General features: G+C 56.6%; 7 protein-coding genes across 7 annotated transcripts; 2 read left to right on the forward strand and 5 right to left on the reverse strand.

Annotated features, from left to right (window-relative positions):
* Positions 1 to 641: 641 nt before the first annotated feature.
* BBK36DRAFT_1170063 (hypothetical protein) lies at positions 642 to 4,083 on the reverse strand (the record flags this gene model as incomplete). Its single annotated transcript, XM_024895403.1, has 3 exons — positions 642 to 712; positions 816 to 3,463; positions 3,512 to 4,083. 3 exons carry the CDS (start codon positions 4,081 to 4,083, stop codon positions 642 to 644), a joined length of 3,291 nt encoding a protein of 1,096 aa, XP_024748643.1.
* A 3,435-nt stretch (positions 4,084 to 7,518) lies between these two features.
* Positions 7,519 to 8,832, forward strand: BBK36DRAFT_1170064 (FMN-linked oxidoreductase; the record flags this gene model as incomplete). The annotated part of the gene is made up of 2 exons (XM_024895404.1): positions 7,519 to 7,660; positions 7,730 to 8,832. 2 exons carry the CDS (start codon positions 7,519 to 7,521, stop codon positions 8,830 to 8,832), a joined length of 1,245 nt encoding a protein of 414 aa, XP_024748644.1.
* Positions 8,833 to 9,305: 473 nt separating this feature from the next.
* On the reverse strand, positions 9,306 to 10,220 carry BBK36DRAFT_1204896 (hypothetical protein; the record flags this gene model as incomplete). Its single annotated transcript, XM_024897338.1, has 3 exons — positions 9,306 to 9,948; positions 10,024 to 10,079; positions 10,166 to 10,220. 3 exons carry the CDS (start codon positions 10,218 to 10,220, stop codon positions 9,307 to 9,309), a joined length of 753 nt encoding a protein of 250 aa, XP_024748645.1.
* Positions 10,221 to 11,028: 808 nt separating this feature from the next.
* Positions 11,029 to 13,413, forward strand: BBK36DRAFT_1121933 (zincin; the record flags this gene model as incomplete). Its single annotated transcript, XM_024890885.1, has 1 exon — positions 11,029 to 13,413. One exon carries the CDS (start codon positions 11,029 to 11,031, stop codon positions 13,411 to 13,413), a length of 2,385 nt encoding a protein of 794 aa, XP_024748646.1.
* Positions 13,414 to 14,058: 645 nt separating this feature from the next.
* Positions 14,059 to 15,958, reverse strand: BBK36DRAFT_1142316 (hypothetical protein; the record flags this gene model as incomplete). The annotated part of the gene is made up of 2 exons (XM_024893518.1): positions 14,059 to 15,501; positions 15,578 to 15,958. 2 exons carry the CDS (start codon positions 15,956 to 15,958, stop codon positions 14,059 to 14,061), a joined length of 1,824 nt encoding a protein of 607 aa, XP_024748647.1.
* A 4,602-nt stretch (positions 15,959 to 20,560) lies between these two features.
* Positions 20,561 to 23,282, reverse strand: BBK36DRAFT_1121741 (DNA helicase; the record flags this gene model as incomplete). Its single annotated transcript, XM_024890862.1, has 6 exons — positions 20,561 to 20,651; positions 20,743 to 20,803; positions 21,000 to 21,159; positions 21,318 to 22,397; positions 22,455 to 22,686; positions 22,810 to 23,282. 6 exons carry the CDS (start codon positions 23,280 to 23,282, stop codon positions 20,561 to 20,563), a joined length of 2,097 nt encoding a protein of 698 aa, XP_024748648.1.
* A 503-nt stretch (positions 23,283 to 23,785) lies between these two features.
* On the reverse strand, positions 23,786 to 25,008 carry BBK36DRAFT_1122509 (hypothetical protein; the record flags this gene model as incomplete). Its single annotated transcript, XM_024890955.1, has 3 exons — positions 23,786 to 24,117; positions 24,233 to 24,611; positions 24,865 to 25,008. The coding sequence occupies 3 exons, from the start codon at positions 25,006 to 25,008 to the stop codon at positions 23,786 to 23,788; spliced, it is 855 nt and encodes a 284-aa protein (XP_024748649.1).
* Positions 25,009 to 25,132: the final 124 nt, after the last annotated feature.

The raw sequence follows: 25,132 nt of genomic DNA on the forward strand, positions 1-25,132 counted from the left end.
AAAACCCATCTCTAGATATACACAACATCCTGAAAACATCATGGCTAGATCTATGCCGCATTTCAACACAACGTGCCATAGGAGAAACGGCCAGGAGGGGTGTAAAAAGGGGTGGGTTCGGGGTTGCGGGGGTTTGTGATTTGTTCTCGAGGCGCTCTCCGCCAATGCTTTGCAAGACAAGAAAAAGAGTTACATCCATCGCTAAATCCGACTTTGCTTTTTTATATCAGATCATGCTCTCGCCCTTCCCTTTCCTTCATCTTGGGTATTTTCATATATGCTTGCCCTTCCTCCCCGGAGCGACGGGCCGCTTTGCTTTGCCGGTAGATAACCTGTCCCTGGCCAACGGCTTCTTTTTTTCCTTGTACTTTTCTTTCTGCGTCTCACCCTCGTGGCTCCTTGTGTGTGGCTTACTCGGCCCCCTGCTCCGCCCTTTCGGCCTCCTTACAGGCTTTGATCACGATGTCGACAATCCACTCCAAACTCCTGTACGCCAGCGAGCATGGTTAATCACATGCCGCTCTGCTGGACTGCAGTCCCCAGACCGCATCTTTGGCAGCTGCGGCACGGCCACTGCTCATGCACATCATTATCGACAAATGGGAGTTTCCATGTACGTATCCGCATCAACGGCTGTCCCTTCATTTCATTCGTGAGATTCTCGAGGAACCTTTGATGGGGGCTGGAAGGACTTGAGCAAGACGGTCTCGGTCTGTCACATTGTCAGCAACTACTCAAGCGCACATTCTACAAAAAGATACAGAGAAAGGAGAAGAAGAGAAAAAAAGGAGAGAGATTCTGCGCAGAGAGCGTACCTTCTTCGTTCTCAAACATGATGGAGATATCGTCGTGCTCGCCCGGTAGGTCCGGAAGATCCAGGCAGACAAAGGCCATGTCGTCGTAGTCGCCGTCCTTGTCGGCTGGCAGCCGCGGTAGCGGAAATTTAGCATCGACGAAGCGAATACCCGACTTGCTGCCTCTGTGGAAGGCCTCGTAGAGATCGGTGCCCTTGAGCACGAAATTCATGCAGTGCCCGTGGCTAAAGTCTTCAAAGAATGCCAGGAGCTGCAGCTGTTTGTCCTCCTGCTTAATGACCTGGATTCTGGTGTATCCCGCCTCCCACTTCTTGTGAATGGGCACAACCATGCGGCGCCGCGCAATGGCGAACGTGACCGCCAGCGCGTCGAAGATGACCTCGAAGCCAAAGACTGCGTATTGGAAGGCGTGGAGGTCCTTGAGGTTGTTGAACTCGATGGACCGGATCGTCTGATTCAGCCGGATGAGCTGCAGCGAGTCGTACATGTTCCGCGGCACGTCCTTGCCCACTTGCGACTCGGCAATGGCAATCGTCACGTCCTGCTGCGGCTGGCGCAAGAGCTTGAGCACCTTGGCATTGCTGACCTCCAGGCGCATCCGCAGCTCACCGGGCTCGACGTTGATCCTGTCGGTGATGGTGCCGTACTGATGCTCCAGGATGATCCTCAGCCTGTCTGCGAGCACGGTGGGGGCCGCATCCCCCTCGGCGCCGTACTCGTCATTGACAACCCTGCCTGCCTTCCACTGCAGCCGGCTGAAAGGCGCCATGCCAAGCGGCTCGCGAAGGCTTTGGGCGATGGTGACGGAGGAGACCGGCACGTCCGTAAAGACCTTCTCGCCAGGCTCAATGGACGTCCCGGTAAGCAGCGAGTGGAAGCGAGCGCGTTCCTTTTCGTCGCCAAACACCATGACCATGCGGCCCTTTTGCCGGCCATTCTCAAACTTGACTGAAAAGGCGGGCAGGTCTCCTTCGGCCCTGAAGAAGCCAAACTGCACCGGCAGCGGTGGGGGGTAGGTGTGAGACACTCCGCACGCCGTCCTCGTCTTTGGTCCTGTGACGACTGCAATGCGGAAGCCGGTATGCCAGCATCGCTGTCCCTGCGGTCCGTTGTCCTTGCGGAGCTTTTCAAAGAGGGCTACGTCGCAAGAACTGATGGGTTCCTTGGGAAACGCCCGGGAGTTGGGGTCCGCATCCAGGTACTGGAATGATCGGAGCGTGTTTCGAAACACGACCTGCTCGTCGGGTCGCGGTTGGAGCGTCTGCTGGAGCTTCGCGGCGTAGTCGTACATGTTGTAAAGCATTCTGTAGTCGCTCTGCGTCAGCTGCACGGCCAGTTTGAAGCCGCGGGGCAGGCGCAGGTCAAAGGAAGAGGTCTCGGGCCTCCAGCGGATGTCCTCCCAGCTGGGCCCGCCTTTGCTCGTCCGATCTTGGATCGGCAGCTGGATGTTGCCGTCCTGGCTCGAAAGCACAAAGATGAGTCCGTTCTGCTTGGTGGGCCGGACCAGAGACAGCATGCAAGGGAAGCGCAGCGACTTGTTCTCTCTGCCTTGCTCCATGAGGAACACCTCGGCCGGCAATCTGCCGTAGCAAAACGTCTCGGCCGTGTCGCCGACCGGGAAGGCATCCAGCAGCTCGAGGTAGGTCATGGGGTGCTGCATTGCCGTCAGACCACCGCCCCAGTTGCCCGTCAGCAGAGCGATCATGTCCTGGCTCAGGGGAGGATATTCCACCCAGATGGACTTGTCAATGGTCTGCGGCAGCACGGCGTCTTCGGGTGGCAGGATTTGATTTCGCTTCATCGAGACCGCCAGCTTCGTCAGGGCCGTCACCACGCTTTTGGCTACGTCAGCGACCTCGGGGTCGGGATCCAGTCCTTGAGATTCAATCAGGTCGGGTAGGACTTCCTGGCAGAGCCAGTACGACTTGGCCAGATTGGAGTGCGCCTGTTGCCGGTCCAGCTCGAGCTGCATCTGCGACTGGGGAGAAGTAGGTCGGTCGCGAATAGCGGCCTCGAGGCCCATCCTACCCTTGAGAAACCACCAGAGGCTTCCTCGCGCAAGCTGCGACTGGGAGCAAGATGAGAGGGTTCGTACTTGCTCAGCATGCAGCCGAAACAGCGCAAACAGGTGCCTGCTCCTGGCGACAAAGGTCTTGAGAGCCTCAGAGCCGGCCACAGCGTCGGTGACTCGCACCGAGAGCGCTCTCGAGGCCATGGACGGGATAGCGCGAGGCGGGGGGTCGCTCTGGGAGCTGCCGCTTGGGCGCCGGGAATTGTTGTCACGCAGCGACGTTTGCGCAGTCTGATTGCTCGGCGACGGGTAGTTGCCAGAGCTCGTAGATATGGAGGTAACCGGGCTGTAGTCGGCAGTCGGCCTGGCCTGGGCTTCGGGAGACGTAGGCTCTGGAGAATCGTTTAGCTCGCGGGATGGGGGCAGCTTCCTCTCGCCCCAGTCGTGCTCGGAAGCAGCGCTGGCGGTGCGGGCAGCCTTGGCAAAGGCCCTTCCCTCGGCCAGCGCCATCTGCGCCTGGTGAATCTCGATGAAGGACTTTCTGTTCTCATCAGTGTTGTTGTTGCTCGACACTCCCAAGAAGCCAGAAGACTGGTTCCTGCCAGGGTTCTGTGGCTCCAGCTGGGATGAATTGGCCCTCGTCTTTGGCAGGGGCCTGGGCTCGGGGTCAGGGCTGTAGAGGGACGAGTAGCCGGTCTGCGTTCGGGAGATGGGCTTGGGTACGAAGTCGTCCTGCGAGGAGGACAGGTCGCTGTTGGAGTAGGAGGGCAAGCTCGGGGACGGCCTGGGCCGGGCCTGAGGCGGTGTCGGCGGGGGAGGCTGCTTGCGCTCCTTCTTCCTTTTCGATATCTCCATGGTAGGCATCTCGGACTCGTCACCGCCCTCGCCAATGACTTCGATGCATGTTTCGTCGAACCTGACTGTGAGTCCGCGTCTGCTCGGCCGTGGGCTTCGCCGTGGGGATCGGACATCGTTGCCGCCGCCTGCAGCTTGGGAGCGATTCTGCTGCGCCTGGGGGAAGCGAGGGATGCTGGTGTCGAGCTTGGGCAGCGACAGCGAGACCTGGGGCGACTGCGACGGCGGCGGATGCGAGATGCTGAGGGTGTCGATCGAGCTGTGCAGAAAGGCGTCGACGGATGCGGCGTTGGCGCCGTCGTCGACCTTGCGGTCCTTGCCAAACAGCTTGCCCATCAAGCGGCCGCGCTTCTTCCTGGAGTCGCCCTCCTCGGCGGTGACGAACGACTGCGTGCTCTCCATTGCTGGCTGCGTGTGCCGGCTGGCGATGCCCTGAGAGAAGCTGTGTTTCTTTCAGCCACCGGTTCCTGTTGTCTCTTTGCTTTTGTCTGTCTGCCTGTCTGCCTGTCTGCCTGTCTCTCTCTCTTTCTCTCTCTGTCTCCTGGAAATCCTGGGCGCACTTGGTGAGGCGGCTGGCCTACCCCCCCGTCACCGGCTCGGAAAATACACTGGCGGCGACGAGTCTGACTCCCCGTGCGCGACCAGGTGCCTGCGGCTAGCGGTGCTCAATGCTTGATTAAGGTATCCTGCTTAAGCGGACGACGAAGCTGCAGAGCGACGGTGGTTGTTGTTGTTTTTTCCCTGGCTGGCTGCCAGCATATGCAGAAGAGGTGCAGGCCTGCCCGCTTGGCATGGGGCGGGAATGTGGTGTAGATTTGGTGTGATTGCTGTGCCAGCTCGCCTTTTGGGACAAGCAAGGACGGCACAGGCGAGTGATGGACGACGGTAAGGCAAGGTATGTACATGTACTGCCCACCAGCCCTTTTTGTTTGTCCACAGGGAATGAAAAGGACAGCACGGCTCCAGTAATGCTGTGGGAGAGGACCGAACAGGCAATGCACAGCAGCTGGCAGCAGCAGATTATTGGGATTTACTGCCGCAGCCGCAGGCGATGTCGTCACGAGGGAAGCCAATTGGACTTGATCGGCGTCTCCAGGGAATGACAAGGAAGTTTCAGAGCGTTCAAGACGGCTAGACCACGGCGCTGCAGCCCACAGCCCTTGGGAGATGGAGACCCTTATCACGGCATGGGCCCAGGGGTGCAGCAGCTCCATGTGCAGCTTCATCAGGCCGTCTTGGGGACTGCCGTAAATACAAGCGGCTCTCGCAGCTCCAGCTATACGGCTCTGATACTGTCCATCGTACTACTGCCTAGTAATAGAGCTTAAACAAAGGGTGCTCGTATCCAGCTCTGAAGCTCCATCTCCACCAATCTCCATCATCTCTCCAGTACGAGTCCAGCATCTCAGCACTCAGCAGAGCCTCGAGCTGGGCTGTGCCTCCATCTTGCAACTTCTGCTCTTCCCCCCCCTCATCCCCTCCCTCCTCGCAAGCGCCACGCCATCGAACCCACCACCAGATCATCGTCGTCTGTGCTACCAGACCTCTGCAATCTCTCGTACCGCTACAACGCACCGCTAGACGACATTGATACGTACGCTATGAAGAGCCCTTTCTCCTGCTCCCAAGTGCCTGTGACCCCGGCGACCAGACCAGTGACCTCTTCCCCCACCCTCCAGCCCCTGAAGTCTCGGGGGCTAGAGTGGATCGAGCCCAGGCCCAGCCCACAGGCGGCGCGCCTAATTCGCTCCTAGTGGGAGCCCGTTGTGCCTGGGGGGGCTGCTTTTTGTACCTGGAACCTCTGCGAAATGACTGGAGTTGGCTTGACCACCAACAGAGGGCATCGTTTCTGTTGCAGTCGATCTGTCGCGTTTTGCTGCTGAGGCAATGAATCCGATCCTATCACGTCGCACACACACCGACACCTACCCGCGTAGCACAATCTTTATGTGTGCGCGTTCCCTCTCTCTCTCTCTCCCCCTCTTTCTCTCCAAGTGCTATTACTGACGTTGGACCTCCCCTAAAGTCCCCTGCGCGCCAGACGCCGCAAAGGTTCAATGCTGGGGAGCCGGGATGCCTCAATAGGGAACGGATCCCTGAAACTTAACGCCTTGACCCTCCTACTTTGCAACCTCAAACCGCGTGTTGGAAGGATGGCGTTCTGCATGGGATAACAAAGTACCTGCTACTCCATCGCTTGAAGGCTTGATATCACCACAATGTTACCTTGAGACTTCTCTCGACGCTGTTATTCCCTGGCTTTCCTCTCTCCCCTTGAAATGAACCAGGCACTTTCATTTTAGACTAGTACAACCTTTTGCATGAGGCTTCTGTTCGCATAGATACTACTAGTCACCCACAAAGGGCAGCTAGGAATGAGCCGAGATATTCGCTCTGATTGCACAGCTCCAATGTTTCGAAGGCCTGAATCAAACCATGGCAACCATCGAATACTAGCGGGTTTGTCGATAGTAGTACATGTAGTTTAGTAGTTGCGCTCCAGGGCGCTCGCTCCCCACGGGAGAGAGTGAGACAAGACCAAACCAACAAGACAAATTCATTGGATGTAGTAGTAACAGATATTAGTACTTCGTAATACAGCCCTCTTCATCCACAGCGGGCGGCAACTGGGAGCGAATCAAGCAACATCATCTTCATCTACGAGCAAACACGAGAAAATCGCACCACCCCCCTCCTCCACCAACCAAGTACCCGGTGACAAGGACAAGAGAAAGGCCTTGGAATTCTTTGTGCGCTGCATCATCCGCCTTCGTAAAACGCGGCTTGAACGTCTGGGACTAGAGCAACGCCTCGTCGGCAGCCACAGGTCCCCTTTGGTCCCCTAAATGTGACAAAAATAGACGCAGCCTCGCATGCCATCACGAACAAAAGTCAAAAGTGCGAGGCACGTAACGCCTCGTATACTACCTAGTACTCCCGTATGCACCCCGTAATCGACTCCGAATAAACATCGTATTCTCGTCGGGAATATGCTTGAAATAGAATTTCTGCAGCCTCGTTTCTTGTTTGTCCGATCCCAGCCTTGAGCCCACTCCACCCAATTGCCCTCCGTGCCTGATTGTAGTATTATTGCTTCTTGCTCCTTTCCTCCTCGACTCTTCACATGCGTTTGAAACAAAAGAGTCAACGTCGCTGCCTTGTCTCCCTCCCTACACCATCTCACTCAGCCTGCAGCAAATCTACCTGCAAGCCCCGCCCCAATCAACGAGTCTGCGTCTGCTACCTCAGGTACTACTAGTTAGATTGACTGTCACGCGACCTCAATTTCTCCTAATATTGCAGGCCTTATCAAGGGCAATTTAGCCAAATATTCTTCAGCCCATGGCCTGCCCTTTTCTGCGAGCCAACTCCCGTAGCCCTGTCTATCTGCTGCGGCTCAAGATTAAGTGCATTCCCTTCGTTGCTGCGTGGTGATTTACGCATTCCAGGGCATCTCAATGCTTGCAAGAAAAAACCTAGCATTCTCGGTCTCTGGCGCTTCTTCCCCCATCCCCACACAATATTGTCTCGTACAGGCACATCAGGCCCAGGTGGCTGAAAGGCGATACACGCGATGCGCAGAGTGAAAGAGTCGAGGCGGAACAAGAGTTTCAGGACTTTCGGCCCCGAATTTCGGATCCACCTCGGAGAAGCGCCCCAGTTTTCAATTACTGGGGTACGCCGCTATCGATAAGAGATACCGCCGATAAGCGCTAGTTTCAATTTCATTCGCGACGGCATCCCACCTTTCTGCTCGCACTCTCGTCATTCAACCAGCTAAAAGAGGCATGTAGCGTCTTGCGCCAGAGGGGCATGTTCAGGCTGCTGCAGAGAATCATGGCTTCCGAGGTCAAGATGGTCCCGATTCCTCGCCGAGGCGTCGACTACCGCGGCAAGGTGGTGCTTGCGCCAATGGTTCGCTCGGGAGAACTTCCCTCTCGGCTGGTGGCGCTCAAGTATGGCGCTGACCTCGTGTGGGGTGAGTAGACAGAGAAAAACCTTCAGGAGAATATTGGACGGTGTTTCTAACAATATCGAAACTTTCCAGGCCCCGAAACGGTTGATCGAGCCATCATCGGAACCACGAGGCGGTACAACGAAGCCACACAGACGGTCGAGTGGTTCCGAGTAGCCTCTCACGGCCAGAAAGAGCCGCCGCCGGACGCAAAGGAGAACATCATCTACGCAACGCACCCAGAGAAGGAGAAGAACAAGCTCATTTTCCAGATTGGAACGTCGGACCCGGATCGTGCGCTCGAGGCCGCAAGGCTGGTCGCGGCAGATGTTGCCGGCATAGACGTCAACGCCGGCTGCCCGAAGCCCTTTAGCACAAGCGGCGGCATGGGCGCTGCGCTGCTGCGGACTCCGGACAAGCTGTGCGCCATCCTGGAAAATCTGGTCAAAAACATCACTCCGGAGTTCGAAATCGGCATCAGCGTCAAGATCCGCATCCTCGAAACGCCGGCCGAGACCGAGGCCCTCGTTAGAAGACTCGTCGCCACGGGTATTACGGGACTCACGGTCCATTGCCGAACGACACCGATGCGGCCCCGTGAGCGTGCCATCCGTGGCCAGCTTCGCATGATTGCAGACATTTGCCGCGAAGCTGGCGTGGCCTGCCTGATGAATGGCGATGTGGAATCCAAGGACGAAGGGTTGAAGCTGGCAAAGGAGTTTGGCGCGGACGGTGCCATGATCGCCACGGCTGCTGAGAAGAATCCCAGCTGCTTCAGGACCGAGGCGGAGGGCGGCCTTGCCCCCTGGGAGGAAGTCGTCAAGGAGTACGTCAAGGCGGCCATGGACGTCGAGAACCGGTTCGGCAACACGAAGTATCTCCTTGCGCAGATGGTCCCTGGGAAGGCTGGGCTCCACCAGCCCTTGACCCAGAGCAAGAGCTACACGGATGTCTGCCGGATGCTGGGCTACGAAGAGTTCCTGGAGCAGGCCCGAGAAGCAGACGTCAGGCGGGGACTCGATAAGCCGCCGGTGAAACAGTCAAAAAAGGGTAAATCCAATGCTGCCGCACTGGCTGCCGGTGGACAGATGGGACAGGCGAGGGCTAAATCACAGCAGAAAAGGGCGCTGTCTGAGCGAGCACCAGCTCCAGCACAGGCCGAATCCGAACCAGTGCCTATCACTTCTGTCGGGTGAAGCGAGGGAAATAGTTGAACAGGAAAAAAAAAGGGTGGAATAAAAGATATATCACTAACGGAGTTTGAGAGGTCTCGAAAAGGGAGGCAGCTTTTGAGATTTCAACGCAGCATGAGGGATGTCCTGCGCTTGGCGTCCCACCACACATATTAGACAATTGGTATAGTATTAGCAGCTATTTAGAGCGTGGACGAGATATTTGTTTATATAAATGAGAGCTGAAGAACATGAATTATATGATAAGGTACCTGTATATTGCACATATCTCATGCAGGCCTCGGCCTCTCTTTTCTCTGTCTTTTTTCAGTATTTGCCTCGACCATTTTTATAGCTCTCGTAAGAACACAATGGAATAAGTAGAACATGTTATAAAGGAAAAATCTCTATGTATGGTACAGTCGCTTTTTTGTTTAAGAACAACGCATATGTCTTTTTCAACCTTTCCCACAACTCCTCTCCCCCCCTTGAATTCTTTTATTTCCCCTGCGCAACCCAGTTCTCGACCGCCTCCCGCACATTCGTCACCTTGTCGTCAACATACTGCACGCCCACGTCCTTGTGGACTTTGGCGAAGTGGATGCCCCTCTGGATGCCCTCGCGCAGCTTGATGTGGGACTCGGCCACGGCGGGGAACTTTTGCTCGTACTTCCACGCCAGGTCGGACACGTTGCGCATGGTGATGGGCAGGACGGTCCAGCCGGCGCCGACGCCGAGGGCGAAGGGCACGGTGGCGCGCAGGACGACGTTGCGGTTGCGGGTCACGATGCTGCCGGCCATGGCGGCGACGAGGACGTAGATGGCGCCGGGCATGAGCTTCTCGCCGCTCTCACGGGGGGGCGCCAGGGAGGCGATTGTGCGGGTGAAGGACTGCTCGAGGTCAAAGGCCGAGTCCATGGTCTGGTTGACCTTGTCCTCGGCGGCGACGGCGACGTCGTACAGGAACAGGCGCGCGCGGCCAATCTGCACCGCCAGGCGGTCCGTCGGGGTCGGGGTGTGCTCGTGGTCGGCGTGGTCGGCGTGGTCGTCGGTGGTGGGCTTGCTGGGGAGGATGGCCGGTAGTGAGGGCGCGGCGGGCTGGGGAGAGAAGGGCTCGGCTTCATCGTAGATGGGCTTTCTCTGCTCCGTTTGTTTCCCGGTAAGAAAGCTGTAGAGCTACAAGGAGAGGTGAAGACGAGGGGAACCGTGACGAACCTTGGGACCCTCGGCAAAGACGACGGCCGGCGAAAAAGCAATTCCACCCAGGGCGGCTGCGGCCAGCGGCGCAAAGGAGCGCTGTTGCAAGATTCGAAAGACTCAATTAGCTGAAGCTCGCCGTATTACCGAGCAGGAGGACGGTGTATGGATCTGGGAACTCTGCCTACCCGCTGCAGGAGCACTCTCGCGGCCATGATGCAGGCGAATTGGGTGAGAGCAAAGCCGGCTCAAGGAAGCAATGGGAGATTCGATGATGTTATTTTTTTGAAAAGGCTCATGTTCATTGCTTTGCTGGGATCCCGCACTATTCCGACCGAGGCGGCGCGGGAGAAAATCCGGCCCCGGCGGGCTTTAGCTGCTGTGCTGGATTGCCGGATTGGGGAGGTTTCCTGCTGGTCAGTCTGATAAACATTCACATGTCCGGTAGAGGCCTTCAACTCGACCTCATTCAGGGGCCACCTTTTTGATGAAGATTGTGTAAAGTCCAATGAAGACTACCTTATCTATAACCATGCTGAAGTGCGGTGGTAAGAACGGAAATTGCTGAGACGGACAATGGACTTCAAGGAGCGCGAGGCTTTTCGTGCCTGTAAGTGAAAGAGCCTCTCTTGTAGAAACCTAACAATGAGGGGCTTCGATGGTGCAAAAAGAGGACAAAGAATATCCCATGTCAATATCAACAAGTACATTAAATAATTCCATCCATACAGCTAGAACTACACAGGTCTCTCTTCACTGTAGAGCTCGTCCACGCACTCAGGCCTGATGCTGTCTGTGTTACTTGCTGCTCATCGGCTTTCGGCATCTCGCGGGTAATTGTTCGAGGTACCATCTCACAGCTCCGAACTTCGGTTCACACTTGATTTTTTTCTGCCTCGTTATCACTCCTCCGAATGCAGCTGCCTGTACGCCGCACATGATACCCATGAGCCACCTGGAGAGGACGTCCAGTTCTCCGCATGCCGCCAGTCTCTTCCTCTTCCTCTGCAGCCAACACCAGCAATGCTCAACTCCGGGGGTTCCCGCCTCCGGGTCTGCACCCGATGCTGCCGCCGCGTGAGCAAGGCCAGGCCGGGCCACGTTCGATGGGAGTCAACCGCTGCCGCCGCCGTCAATGATGCCGCTGCTGCTCCAGTATCAGACTCTGCCAAGCTCCCGACCGACCACTTCACAAGCTCTCGACACGACGATGCCCTTCTCCGCGAGCTGTTCGACGCCCCGTCCAGCCGGCCGTTTGCCAGCTTCAGCCTCAAGAAGAGCCAAGGCCTGTTCAAGAACCGCTACCTGACCAGCCCGGATGGGTTCCTCGTCTTCGCGCAGAAGAGCCTGCAGAGGGCGACGCGCATCGTCCACCGGATGCTCGCCGCTTCGACGACTCGCGAGTACCAGCGCCTGATCCGGGACCTCGACCGGCTGAGCGATTTGCTGTGCCGCGTCCTCGACATGTCCGACTTTGTGCGTATGACGCACCCAGACGTGCGCTTCCAGCAGGCCGCGGCCGATGCCTGGTCCATGGTGTACCAGTACATGAACCAGCTCAATACCATGACGGGGCTGAGCGACCAGCTGGGCGAGGCCATGTCCCGGCCCGAGGTCACCTCGACCTGGTCCGAGGAGGAGAGGACCGTGGCCGAGCTGCTCAAGCTCGACTTCATGAAGTCCGCCGTCAACCTGCCCAAGACGGCCCGCGACAGGTTCGTCGAGCTGTCGTCACGCATCAGTGATGTCGGCTCGGCGTTTGTCCAGGGCATGGAGCCGGAGCGCAAGGAGGTGACGCTGCCGGCTCATCGCTTCTATGGCTTGTATCCCGGGCTCGCCGCGCAGCTCAAGATCCGGTCCAACATCACCATCCCCACCACCGGCTCCGAGGCTGCCGCCGCCCTGCAGAGCGTCTATGACGAGGAGACCCGGAAGGAAATCTATCTCGCCCAGCGGACAGCATCCAGCCGGACCATTAGGCTCCTGGAGACAATGCTCAAGCTCCGAGCGGAGCTGGCCAACCTCGCCGGCTTCGAGAGCCACGGGCACATGGCGCTCAAGGACCGCATGATGGCCAAGTCGCCAGCTTCAGTCATGCAGTTCCTGCTTGCCTTGAGACACCACAACGCCCCCATTATCCAGCAGGAGCTGAACGAGCTGACGCAGAAAAAGCGCGAGAGGCTGGCCATGCAGGACGCCACTCTGCAGGCCTGGGACAGGGACTTTTACATGGAGAAGATCCGGGCCGAGATGCGGTCGCGGGTTCGGTTTGACGACCACTTGACGGCCTACTTCTCCGTCGGCACCGTCATCCAGGGCCTGTCACGTCTCTTCGATCGTCTCTACGGCATCCGTCTGGTCCCGCGCGAGACGCTGCCGGGCGAGACCTGGCATCCCGACGTCAAGCGGCTCGACGTCGTGTCTGACAACGGCGGCCAAGTAGCCGTTCTGTACTGCGATCTCTTTTATCGGCCACAAAAATCTCCCAACCCGGCGCACTTCACCGTCCGGTGCTCCCGCGAGATTCTGCCGGAGGAGGTCGAGGAGGTTGGCGCCGACCTCAACGGCCCCGACATGCCGGCGTTTGAATCCGCCGAGCAGGCCGCCAACGACGGCATGGAGACGTCCTCGCAAGACGGCAGCCTGAAGCAGCTGCCCACCATCGCTCTCGTATGCGATTTCCCCAAGAACGACAACGCCCGGGAACCCGCGCTGCTGTCGCTGTACTCGGTCGAGACGCTCTTCCACGAGATGGGCCACGCCATCCACTCCATCCTCGCCCGCACCTCGTTCCAGAACGTCTCGGGCACGCGCTGCGCCACCGACTTCGCCGAGCTGCCGTCGACGCTGATGGAGCACTTCGCCGTCGACCGCACCGTGCTGTCCCTCTTCGCGCGCCACTGGAAGACGGACAAGCCGCTGCCGTACGACCTCGTCGCCGAGCGCATGCGCGTGTCCAAGCGCTTCGAGGGCATCGACACGGAGCACCAGATCCTCCTCGCCATGGTCGACCAGGCCTACCACGCGCCCGACGTCGCCGACCCCTCCTTCGACTCGACCGCCACCTTCCACGACATCCAGCGCCGCTACGCCCACGGGCCGCACGACCCGCCCCAGACCCGCTGGCAGGGCTTCTTCGGCCACCTGCACAGCTACGGGAGCACCTACTACAGCTACCTCTTCGACCGCGTCCTCGCCGAGCGCGTCTGGCGCGTCGTCTTCCGCGCCGGCCAGGACGGCGCCGCCGTCGGGCGCGAGAACGGGGAGCGCCTCAAGGAGAGGCTGCTCAAGTGGGGGGGCGGCCGCGATCCATGGACCTGTCTTGCCGATACGCTCGAGGACGAGCGCCTTGCCCCTGGAAACGAAAAGTCGATGGCCTTGGTTGGTAGCTGGGGGATTAGGGGGTGAGGGGCTTTGCAGTCGTGCCTGGACGCCGAACTGTTTGAGATTCAGTCGAGGGCTTCGCATGGGAGAGGTAAAAAGAAGGTAGAAGCTCAAGACTTGAGATGAGCTCATAGGCAGGCATTCTTGATAGTATTCTCTTTCTGGCGTTCAAAGGCAAGATAGAATCTCAACCCGACATGACATGGTATACCGTACCATTAACATCGACATGTCAACTAGGTACAGTGGGCTGTAGTTGTACACCCCCCTTTATCATAGAAACTTCAGCGTGTAAAGTCAACACATGCCTTCAGAGTTTGATTTTTCTTCTATTTTTTCGAGGCATCCTCTCTAGCATATCGTCTGGATATGTTCTATAGCTAGCCCTCTCTTGTCTTTTGTCAAGCCTTGGTACCGGAAACCCAAGTCCTCTTGCCCAGAAGTCACCATTGTCCACTCCACCAGCGCCTCACAACCGACAGATGGTATGAACAAAAAGAAAAGCTTCAGACGATGTTACAACATCGTATGAATGGGGTATAATACACAAGCAATACAACGCTAGTAATTGCCGAAAGTCATCAAATGCCGCTCCTCCTTCTTTCTTCCTTCTTCTTTTATGGTGGTCTTTGTGTTTGCTTCCGTCACGAGCCAGATGCACTGCTTCATCTAGACTGTCTGCGGTAAGGCTTGCTGGGACGCCGGACATCCCATGTCACCAAGCATGGTCAGCTTGGAGAGCGACATTGTCGTATTGGGCCGGCTCAAAGATGCATCTGCTTCCTCTCTGTAGTGGGCCGTGTTGTGGCTCTCATCGTTTAACGTAGCAAACGATTCTGGGTACTCTCTGTCGCCGGGTTCAGTGCCAATGCCAGAATCTTCGTTACGAATCCTCTTATCGCTCATGCCGAGATTCTTGGCATCCGCAAAGTCGAGAACCGATGTTTGCCCAGCTTCAGCTTGCGTTGAGGCGGCGGGCAAGTTCCTGGAGAGACGGCTAACTTGTCGGCTGAGCTCCCTCACCTGCGCTTCCAATGCTATTCGAGCAGCTCGATCGCTCTCCATTGTTGTCAAGATTGTATTGTAGGTCTCATGATCCATGATAAATGATCCGGAAGGCACCGATTTCGCATGGGTAGGGAGACTAGACGCAAGGGCCGTTCGCTCCGGGGAAGCAAAGGCCGAGTGCTTCGTGGTTTGCTGGCTTGCTGATCGCGCATAGATGGGTACCTCGCCAAAAGACAGCCTGGATGTGCCAGAAAACTGAGCGGAGGAATGAGAAGAGGGCCGACCTGCTGTTGGAAAGGTGGACGACCATGCAGGCATGGGAGGTGCCAGTCGTTCGGAGCCATCGTCTCCCAAGCCAGTAAGGGGAGTTCCTTGGCGAGCATGCGTCAGAATGCCTTCTACCAGGCTGAGACGGTTCTCGACCTGGTTAATCCGGGTCTCGAGGCCAACAGCGTCCGTGATCTTCATGCTCGCTCCGCCGGCAAACTCCGTCATGTAAGGCATGTTGCTAAATTCGAACGGTTTTGCGGGGGAATCGATTTCATCCTGCAGTCCGTCATCAGACTTGGCCTCCTCGTCTGATCTGTCGCTGATAAAGGTGGCACCATCCTCGCCACCTGGTCCCGTCGAGGATATAGGGGACGTGGGATCCTCGTAGCTTTCCCGCCATCCGCGAGGAAACTCGTCGCTGCGGCGGCGTGTGATGCTTGGGGTTGGAGTAGTTTCGATCAAAGGGATAAAAGACAAGCTCCTGGACCGACGCTTCAGGCCTGTGGTGAGGGCGCGGCCAATTTCCTCCGGGTCATGGCTCTCGTCAACCAGCCTGCTGCCCCAATCCTGGGTGCTAGCAGGGCGTGGAGTCAATCCCGTCGTCGGCTTCACCCAGCGTGAACTGGCCGGATGGGCATCACTGCCAGTTCCCGCTCGCCTCCTCTGGTGGCCGCTGTAATCTGCGTTGACGGAGCTGCGCGCACTCTGGATGGCCATTACATCTTCGGGACCAACAGAATGAGATCGCAACGCTCGGTCATATTCAGAAATAGGCAGGGATTCGGACACATTGGGAGGCGGGCTCTGGACAGGAGCAGGGCTGCTCGAATGAGCCTGTTTTACTAGCATCAGTATACGGCCCGCGGCGGATTGCTTATAATTTAATTCGGCGGACTCTGGATGCACTTACATTGTAATGCTGATCCGACAAATCCTCCTCCGAGCCAACAGAGGCCAGTCCAGTCATAGGCCGAGCAGCCTTCTTTCGTCCAAATATCTTGCTGAATGCAGTTCGCAGAACTGATTTGGATCGCATGGGCGTTAAAGAAATGCGACGGCGGGCAAACTCCCCTGACGGCCGAGAGATCTCCATCGAGGCTTTCGTGGTGTTGGCGTGCTGCGGCATATGTCCGGGGAATCCAGTTTCCTGTTGTCGAATGGACAGCTCCTTATCCAGCGCTTCTGTAATAGGAATTGGGCTTGAGATCTGGGCTCGAGCTATCCTAGGAGCGGTCGGAGAGCGAACTTTGGGCATGTTGTTGACGGCGGCGGCGCTTGATGACCGGGGCATGTCTTGTGGAGAGAGTGGTGATGTAGATGATCGGTGCATCCTTTATTTTCGAAGATGCTAAGAAGAATGACATTCAAGGAAAAGAAGAAGAAAAAGGAAAGAAAGACAAAGGAGAGAAGGAATGGCGTGAGTTGATCTTTTTTTGGAATGGAAGAATAAAAGAAAGTTGAATGAGTGTCGACAGTCCTTTGGGTGAGGAAGCACGGATGATGGTGACAGGGTTCAACGGCTGCAGGCAACCATGGACCCCCAGAGTTTGTTTTTTCTGGCTTTCTCTGAATCCGTTCGCCTAGAACGGAACCCTCGGACCAGGTGGTTAAAAAAGCTTCGAGTTCCTGATCTTCTGTTCATGTACTTGACAGGTTTGGCGACGGTGAGGCTGGCTGATCACATCGGGGCAAGCAGAGGCCGTTGTCAGTCCTCGGTTGTCAGATCGTCTAATCTCGAATAACAGGCGATGGCGCTGTGATCAGAGAGAACTTGGCCCAGGCGTTTGTCGAAGCGTTCCTGGGGGGGCGTGCCAACCGCGGGGCGGGAAGAAGCAGCAGCAGGCAGCGAATCATAAAGAGGAAATATCACAGTCGAAACGAGAGACACGAAATACCGTCAATGCGATGTGGCCAAACGGCGCCGGACCACTCGCTATAAGAAAGTTGCAAAGTTGAGGTAACACGAGGCGGTTTCTCTGGAGCAGCAGAAGCAGCAGCGATGAGATCGATTGCTCGCGGCCACGGCCGGGGCGAGTGAGTTCCTTTGTGTAATAGGCCTTGGGAAGACGGAGGATGAAACACGATGGCGCCCTGGCCGTATTTTAACGGAACCCCCCCAGATGGCCCCGAGCTGCAGCCAAGCTAGCGAGGGATTGGGATCGAGGCAGCCGAGGTGCATAGCTTGAAACGCCCAGGAAGGGCAGGTCAGAAACGCCGCTATTCGTCGTGGAAGAGCCACTCGAGATATGAAAGCGTATGGAGTACGGAGTACCGGTGTCAGGATGGCCGCTCTGGTTCCTTGACGGAGGACTGGGGTGACAATTCCGCTCCAGGGCCCGTACAGATTGCTGGCAGTATCTTGTGTACCCAGCCCCGAAGGACAACGCAATACGGAAGTTGCTGGGAACGCTGGCGCTGTTTGTAATACATGGCTCCAACGTACGTACTTTACGGAGTACGGAGCACACGCACAAACGAGAGTCGCGTGCGTGGAAATACGGCTCTCACCGGAGTTCAAGGATGATAAAGCAGCGATCCCCAAGCACCCCTCCCCCTCTGCCGTACAGTAGACTGTGCATTTGTGCTTCGACGGAACAGCCGAGCGGCACAGAACCTTCTCGTACACGTACGAGTGCAGGCGCAGCAGGCGAATCAATGGCCGGCAAGCGTTGCCTTTCCACGGCCGAGACCATACGACTGCATATCGATGACGACGGGTGAGTTCTCGTCGACTGGCCGACTTGTCATGGCCGCAGCAGCTCCAGGTCGCAGCGACTCGCGATGCTCTGTACGTGCATTTCGCCCAGCAGGGCTCTCCGCCAAGAGATGCCGGCCACGTTCTCTCGCAGGGGAGGGTCTATGGGGCTCGGGATTGGACCGCACTCCGACCACGAAGAAAGGGGGCTTTCGGCGGGTGCAGATTCGGTGCGGAGCCTGGAGCGGCGATACTTCGTATGGTGGTGACCTGTACTCGTAATACCAAATATTTCATACAAGCGCCGGTCGGTCAAATGCCAGGAATCCTTGCTCTAGCCCAACAACAAACTGTACGAGCAGTATCAGTGCTTGTAAAAGCATGTAGGAAGTACTACTCGTAATCGTAAGCGACGAGATATGATGCCCGGTTTCCAATAGACAGCGCTGGCGGTCCGTCAGTACTCTGTACGAAGCAGCAACAAGGTCTGGTGTCAACTGGGGCGAAACAGCTGTTCCAGCATGTTGTAGCTATTAGTTCGCTCAGTAGTTACAGGGACTAGTCATGCGGCTGAAGCCGACGGGACCGCATTTATTTGAGAGCCTATTGATTTCTCGAGGCTAATGACGACGCTGCCAGTGGTGTTGCCTGCGTTGTGGCTTGTCAAAGATTAAGAGACCGGGAATCGGGAGAATCGAGACGACCGCCATCATGCCCGTTCTGTAGAGTACTGACAGGCGAGAGATGAGGTCAATGAGGGGAAATGAAGATGAGAGGCGAGGATCAGCGAGGCTCGTGTCGGCGGTTCGACAACGGCGTCGAGGTGAGTATTTTGGGCAGAATGAGGCATTCTGTGCTGTAACCTTCAAGTTCCGTGCAGCTGCCTTATTACAAGTATCTCCATCGATTTCTGCCTGAGGTCTGAATCAGATATCTGCCATCGCCACGGAAGGCGCGTGCCATCACAGAGTCTGCACCTGCTGAAACCTCTCACGGCAACCGCGACCTTGGCCTGAGGGGATTACAAATCGGCGCACAGGATTTTCGTATGAAGCAGAAGCCGGTCCCTGAATGCCTTCACATCTTCCAAACTCTGCCATCAACTTCACCTCCGTCTTTCCTTATTACCACCAGGCTGCTAATCCAAGTTGAGCATCCTGCTACACGTATCACAAACGGAGAGTTACCTGCGCATGCTCTGTAACTCCACTGCTGTACGAAGTACATTGTGTGATGACCTGCTTGTACTGTATGCAATCAGCCATACTCGGCCCTACAGCCTACAGGTATGATGACTACCGCCAACTGCAGGTGACTTCGGGCCTACAGGTTGGTTACTGGGCAGTCTGCAGTCTCGAATCTACAATCTGCAGTCTGCCTGCTAACTCCGCGCTGCCAACAGGTCCTACTGCTACCTCCGGACAGCGGACAGCGAGACACAGCAGACGTCGGGTGTTAATCAAAGCAAGCCAACTCGCAAATTTGCCGCCAGGGTTATGTGACAACTGACAAAATGAACCGCGCTACCGTGCCAGATGCATGCCCTAGCTGCCAGACGGGCGTCTATCCATCCTTTGATGCTCTGGCCCAAGCGGCACCAGAAACATTGGCCCTCTTTGAGCTTGGTATGCAGCCATTGGAGCAACTTTGCGTTCGAGACTCCTGTTCAGAAGGGATCTTTCCGAGAGACCAGAGAAACCAACAACAGGATCAAAGGGACCAAAGGGACCAAAGGGACCGGAGACTACCCAGGGAAGACGAAGACCCCTGGTCTGACCCCATGCATGGCGCAAATCTAAAGAGAGTGGTGGGATTGGATTGGACTCTTCCTAGTTTGGCGGTTCCAGACAGACAACTCAGCAAATGCTTGGCATCGCATCATGCCCCCGGCGCCGTTTTCTCTCAGCCACTCTTCATTTCGTTTCCTCATTGCTTTTCATCGTTTTTTTCTTCACCAGGAATTCCTTTTTTCTTCCCCTCGTCTTGTCTACTCGCCGTTTCCTCCGGTCATGCGACCATCCGAGCCGGGTGCCCTTAATCGACTTAGCACTATGCAAAGCATAAAGGCGCGAGTACTGGCGCCCAGCCCTGTTGCACTGGTTGCGTTGTCCAATCGTTTCAGACCGTCTTGGAGATCCGGGCCAGGGGCCGGTTGATGCGTGGTGGTTCATGCGCAGATCCGCGTCCCTTGGAGCTTCTTTTCTAGAAGGAATGCAAGGGAGAGGGCCGTGCCCTTCCCACCGACCACGCGGCGGCCATGTTCTGATTAGTGGCTAGTAGTACTAGTATGTAGTAGTTTGAGATGGCGACGTGAAGCTTTGTTGACATGTCCGTCACAGTTGCTGGCAAACGCCACCAACCCTCTCGTCATTGCCGCTCTTATTACCGTCGTCGCTCCGTTTGACATCGACGGGCCGGCAGGGCTGTTTCTGCCCGTGCTTCGAGGATACCGCTGCCAGCCCACACACCGTGTTACACCAGCGTTCGGAGTAGTTTGCGCGCGATTCTTGAGAAATTGATTGCCAGCAGACGCTATAAGTCATCACTAAAGCACCAACTCGCTCATGTGTGACTGCCGAGAGGCCCTGACCGGCTCCCCTGGTATGGCATCTCGGTACCATAAACACATCTGCTGGCCGGCACCACCTCCAGAGGCATCCGAACCTTGCTCGACATGAGCTTCGGAGGACGGGGGATGGCCGCCCAAACCGTCATTCGCGCCGCTGGCTGCCGTCGTAGCAACGGTCGCGCACGGTTACACAGAGGCCCGGATGTTCGGATGAAAATTACCTACCCAGGTGCTCTGAAGCAGTCCCAAGTTTTGACAAGCAAACAGCACAAGCCCCCAGAAACCCGTCGGAAACACTGCCCCGTCGTATCGCAAGCAAAATGAGCCACGTGGAAATAACTCTCATTTAAACCCATATACACACGTAACCGCCGCGCCGGTCGTCTAATGTGACTCAGTCCAATACCTAGTAATTGCCATTTCGATATATTGGCAGAGCTTTTCCTCTGTACTTGAGAGGAGTATTGAGACTGCTCAGCTGAATACAGGCCGAACCACGGACTTAGTACGCGGAACGGAGTAGTACTCATAAAGAGTTGTGGTTCCGCGGACTGTCGAGAGCTTCATTTCCTGTCCCTATTTGCGTATCTTTTCGCAAACGGGTATAAGAAATAGTATAGCTCTTCGCTTCACTCTCGGTTAACCTCTGCAACATCAGGATACCGAAGATCAGCGTGTTCTTCCAGAAACTCCATCCACTTTTTCAAGAATTTGCTTCCCCTGAAAAAAAAAAGAAAGAAAAGGTCGTCAGCATATCTCTTCTTCTTCTTTTCATCTCGTAAAGCGGCAGGCCCTAACGGCAAGGACTCACTTCTTGACCGTCTCGGAGTCTCCAATGACGATTAACGATCGTTTAGGACGAGTCATGGCGACTGCAAGCATGATTAGCATCGAGATCCTTGGCCCTTTCACTGCCTCCCTCCTCCCCCCGTGCCTCGTCTATTGCTCGGGGTATCCCAATAACCCGGAATACGGACGTGAAAGGGTTTGGGAGGGGAAGAAGGTAAATGGAATGATAGGCGAAGAAGAACGGTAGACCGCCTTCTTTACGCGAGGCCTTTGACCTACCGTTAAGTCGCCTTTTCTCGCCCAGGAAGCCCACTTCGCCATCGGGGTTGCTGCGCACGAGGCTCACAATCACAGCCTCCTTCTCGCGCCCCTGAAAGCCATCTACACTGCCGAGTTCAATGCCGGGGAACTTTTCCTTGAGCGAGGCGAGCGCAGCAAGCTATAGTTGTGTTCCTCTCTCGCCAGTCAGCAACAGCTCTTTTCCGATCAGTCGTATTCTCCTGATACTCCTCCATCTATCGAACTTCGTAAAGAGAGAGGAAAAAGGGGAGATTTGGAATTTCAAAGTAAGCCTCCAAGGGTAAACGTAAAACGAACCTGTGCATTATAGGGGGTGACGACGGCGATGTCCTCGGGTCGAACGCCGGCTTCGACGAGCTGCTTCACGTGCAAGCGCACCAGCGCCGCCTCCATCTCGTTGCTCTTGCTCTCCCCGTGCAGGCTGCCCCTTTTCGGATTCTCCTTGTCGTCGTCCTCGTTGCGCTCCGGGAAGTCGCCTCCCTGGGTATCGATGAAGACGACGGGCTCCGTCGTGTCCTCGTTGCTCTCGACGTCGTAGTCCAGGTCCTTGAGCAGTCGCGCTTTTACCGCGTCGGCCGCTACGAGCTGCGAGTCGTAGAGTTCGTCCGACGGGAACCGCATGATCTTTTCGTGCATCCTGTATTGCGTCGTGAGCATGCGCTTGATGGACGGCCCGTGGAGTGCCAGGAGCCGGTCAAAGAGCGTCGTCTCGAGGGTCATGCCCTTGATGACCGGCGCTGCTGCTGCTGCTGCCGCATCACCACCACCTGCGCCTCCTTTGCTCTTCGCTGCTTTGGCCTTTGAGTTGAGAGACTTGATTGTCGGCGGCAGCTGCAGGTGGTCTCCGGCACAGACGGCCTTCTTCGCCGACAGCAGGGGAACCCAGCACTGCGCCTCCAGCGCTTGGCTCGCCTCGTCGATGATGACCACGTCGAACTCTTCGTTTCGCAGCTGAAAGCCCCCCGCCCCGTGAAGCGTTGCGAGAACGACCTTGCTGCCGCCGACGAGATTGCTGACGCAGCGCCTCTCCCTTTCGCGGTACTCCTTGCGTAGCTCTTTCAAGTCGTTGTAGATGGCTTTCCGCTCCTTGCCGCTCTTGGTCTTCTTGATCGACGCCTGCTTCGCGTCCATCTCGGCGCGGACGTCTTTGACTATCGCCCCCGCCTCGGATGTCTGTGTGAGAACGTCGAGGGAGTGGTTGAGAACGGACGGCAGAAGCCGAGCAGGATGACCCAAGCGAAGGATGGGCACTTTGTGAGGAGCGAGCCGTTCCACAATGTTGTCGACGGAAATGTTGGACGGGCCGCAGACGAGTATTCTCTGATTCCGCTTGATCATTTGCAGAATCAGCTCTATCAGCGTATGGGTCTTGCCTGTCTGATCTCACTCAGCCCAATGATCGAGGTGGTTTGTTGTAAGATGACGAGCCCTTACCCCAGGAGGTCCATGAATGAGAGCCACCTCTCGAGAAGCCAGTGCAAACCGAATGGCATCCTTTTGCGAGTCATTCAGCGTAGGATCGATCCACTCAATGTTTCCCGCCTCGTCACTCGCAGCCAAGTCCTTTGGCACCGGCGAAGGACTCGACAGCCCAAACAGCACCCTGATGAAGCTCGAGTACTCTGCCTCTCCCATCTTCTGCAGCTTCTCCATCGTCTGGTTCATGCTACCAACTTCGAGTCAGCTTGTTCATCCCTTTCATCCCCCTTTTTTCCCCCACCAGATTTGCCTCGGCCTCCTCATCTCATGGATGACGACCTGTGTGTTTGTGCGTTGTATGTTTCCCTACCGTCGATATGTAACCTCATCCGCCAACTTGACCATCCAGACCCTCCCCGAAAACGAAACCTCATCCTTGCCCTCATCCAGCGCAACGCTCACCGCCGCCCTCTGCACCCTCGTCACCACCCCTCGCGCGCCCTTCCTCTCGAGCTCCTTCACCTCCCTCTTCTTGGCGCTGCCCGCCGGCTGCTCCGCCACCAGCACAATGTCGCCCGTCCGGATCCCGTGCTCCGGCAGCTCCCCCGTGCTCGACGTCGCGCCGTCCGGGCCCAGCTCCAGCACCGTCTTGCCGCCCAGCCCCGTCCTCTGCGACGAGACGGTCAGGTTGGTCATGGCCAGGCCGGCGCGCTGGAGGCCCGTGGGGCTGTGGTTGGAGATGAGGCTGCTCGTTTCCTGGATCTCGCTTTGCAGCTCCTGGTCCAGCAGGGCGAGCTGGGTTGCCGCGAAGGAGGGGACGTCTATTGGTTCCCTGGGCGACATCGTTGAGATCGCCGTTGGAGGGAGTGTGTGTGTGTGGCTCAGAATGAGATGTGGTGGTTTGTTGATGACGAAAAGCAAACAAACAACCCCACCATATGAGAGCTACATATGTCATACGCCAACTATTAATATGCCGATTCTGATCGATAAGCCAAACATCGCATCGTGGCAATTCTGCCATACGAGAACGCACAGGCTTTGATATCACTCAATTGATGAGACGCAGCCTATAAGATCTCTGATCGTCTCGGTTTCTCTATCTAAAGTCGTCCCTAAGTATTGCCGAATTTCCGCTGTCCATGCGAACGAGGACCAGACCCCAATATCTGCCTACCCTGAAAAGGTCCAATATCCTCAAAGTCCGTCCAAGGATCGTTGAAACGCCCAAACCATTTTCAATCATACAATGGCCCAGCTCCGATGCATTCCCATCCAACAATTAATAGCCCACAGGGCTAAAAGACCAAACGCCGGTGACCCTCCGTCCATCGCTCAACTCAATGCTACCGTATAACAATAACCACCACCAAGGACAAGATCATGAGCGCCAACGCCACCAATGACATGATGATGATGGTCCCTCGGCTGGCCGGAAACTTGCCCTGAAGAATCCATTCCTGGGCGTGAAAATATCTCCTGCAGCCGAGGAGCAAAGTCACGATGCTGATGCCGAGGAATGTCGCACCCAATGGCCGCCCCATCTTCTGTAGCTTCGTGTGGTCGAATTCGGTGGTGGAGGCCGAGCCGCTGGTTTGGAGGCGGAACAGCTGCGTCACGGCGACGCCAATGGACGCAAAGGCGAGAGATGTTCGTAGCCATGCGAGAAATGTGCGCTCTAGGAGAGAATTGAGCAAGTCAGCCAATTGATGCCTCCCCGAGACACGCAACCCGGCTCCCCACACACGCCAAAAGGCACGGGGTGCTGTGACACGGTGAGGCATGGGACATACCGAGGGCCAGGTGATCTCTGGCCACGCTCCCCTTGTTCTCCAGCTCGAGACTGTGAAACTTGCGAAAGGTCTGTTTCGCCCATGACGCTTTTGACTTTGGCTTTGAGGGCGCCTCTGTATCCCCCGAGCCCGAGGCTCCGTTTCGCCGCCGCAGGGACTGGTTCTCGCTCCGTGGATGGCTCTCAACTCTCCTTGCCGTTGCCGTATCGTTGTACGAGACTCTCCTGGGCCGGGGCGCATCGCCGGTGTCGCCGTTGTGTATCGTCTGGTAGCCCTGCGTTCCGGAGGCTCCATCGTCGGCGGAGCGGTTGTGGGAGGAGCTCTTCTGGAGGAGGCTCAAGGACGCGGGATCCATGGTTTCTGCCCGTTGTAAACCCGTCTGCGTCATCGTCATGATTGCTGTTAGCGACGATTTTTTTTTTCTTCTTCTTCCCTTTTCCTCTTCCACGGTGGTTGGAGTGATTGGCGAGCAGTGCAGTCTTTATTGTGCCTGATCCCAAGACACCTCCAGAACCTTTAAACACCAAGAAAATAGGTGGTGACTGGAGCCGACAAGACAGGGAAGCACGCACAGCAATATACCGGCCTTCAAGCACAAGCTGTCAACCGCGCGGAGAGTGGCCGCGTCTCACCTCAAGAATGTCATTAATCCGAGTGTCTGTCGACCGACGGCGCTGCAGTTCAGCCTTCGACAGCGTCCGCTTTGGCAATGCCACCGAGGAAGCGGAAGCAGAAGCATCGGCCTCGTTGGTCTGAGAGGGAGGTCGAGAGCCCATGGTCACGACTCGACCAGGGGTGCACGTCTCACTTGACTACCTGCACGTCAGTACTGCAACCCAGCGCCGGCACAAGCACAAAGCTCCCAGCACAAGACCAGCACTTGTGGGGGCGCAGAGCGGC

This window comes from Trichoderma citrinoviride (assembly GCF_003025115.1).
Source record: "Trichoderma citrinoviride strain TUCIM 6016 unplaced genomic scaffold BBK36scaffold_9, whole genome shotgun sequence".
Taxonomy (NCBI): domain Eukaryota; kingdom Fungi; phylum Ascomycota; class Sordariomycetes; order Hypocreales; family Hypocreaceae; genus Trichoderma; species Trichoderma citrinoviride.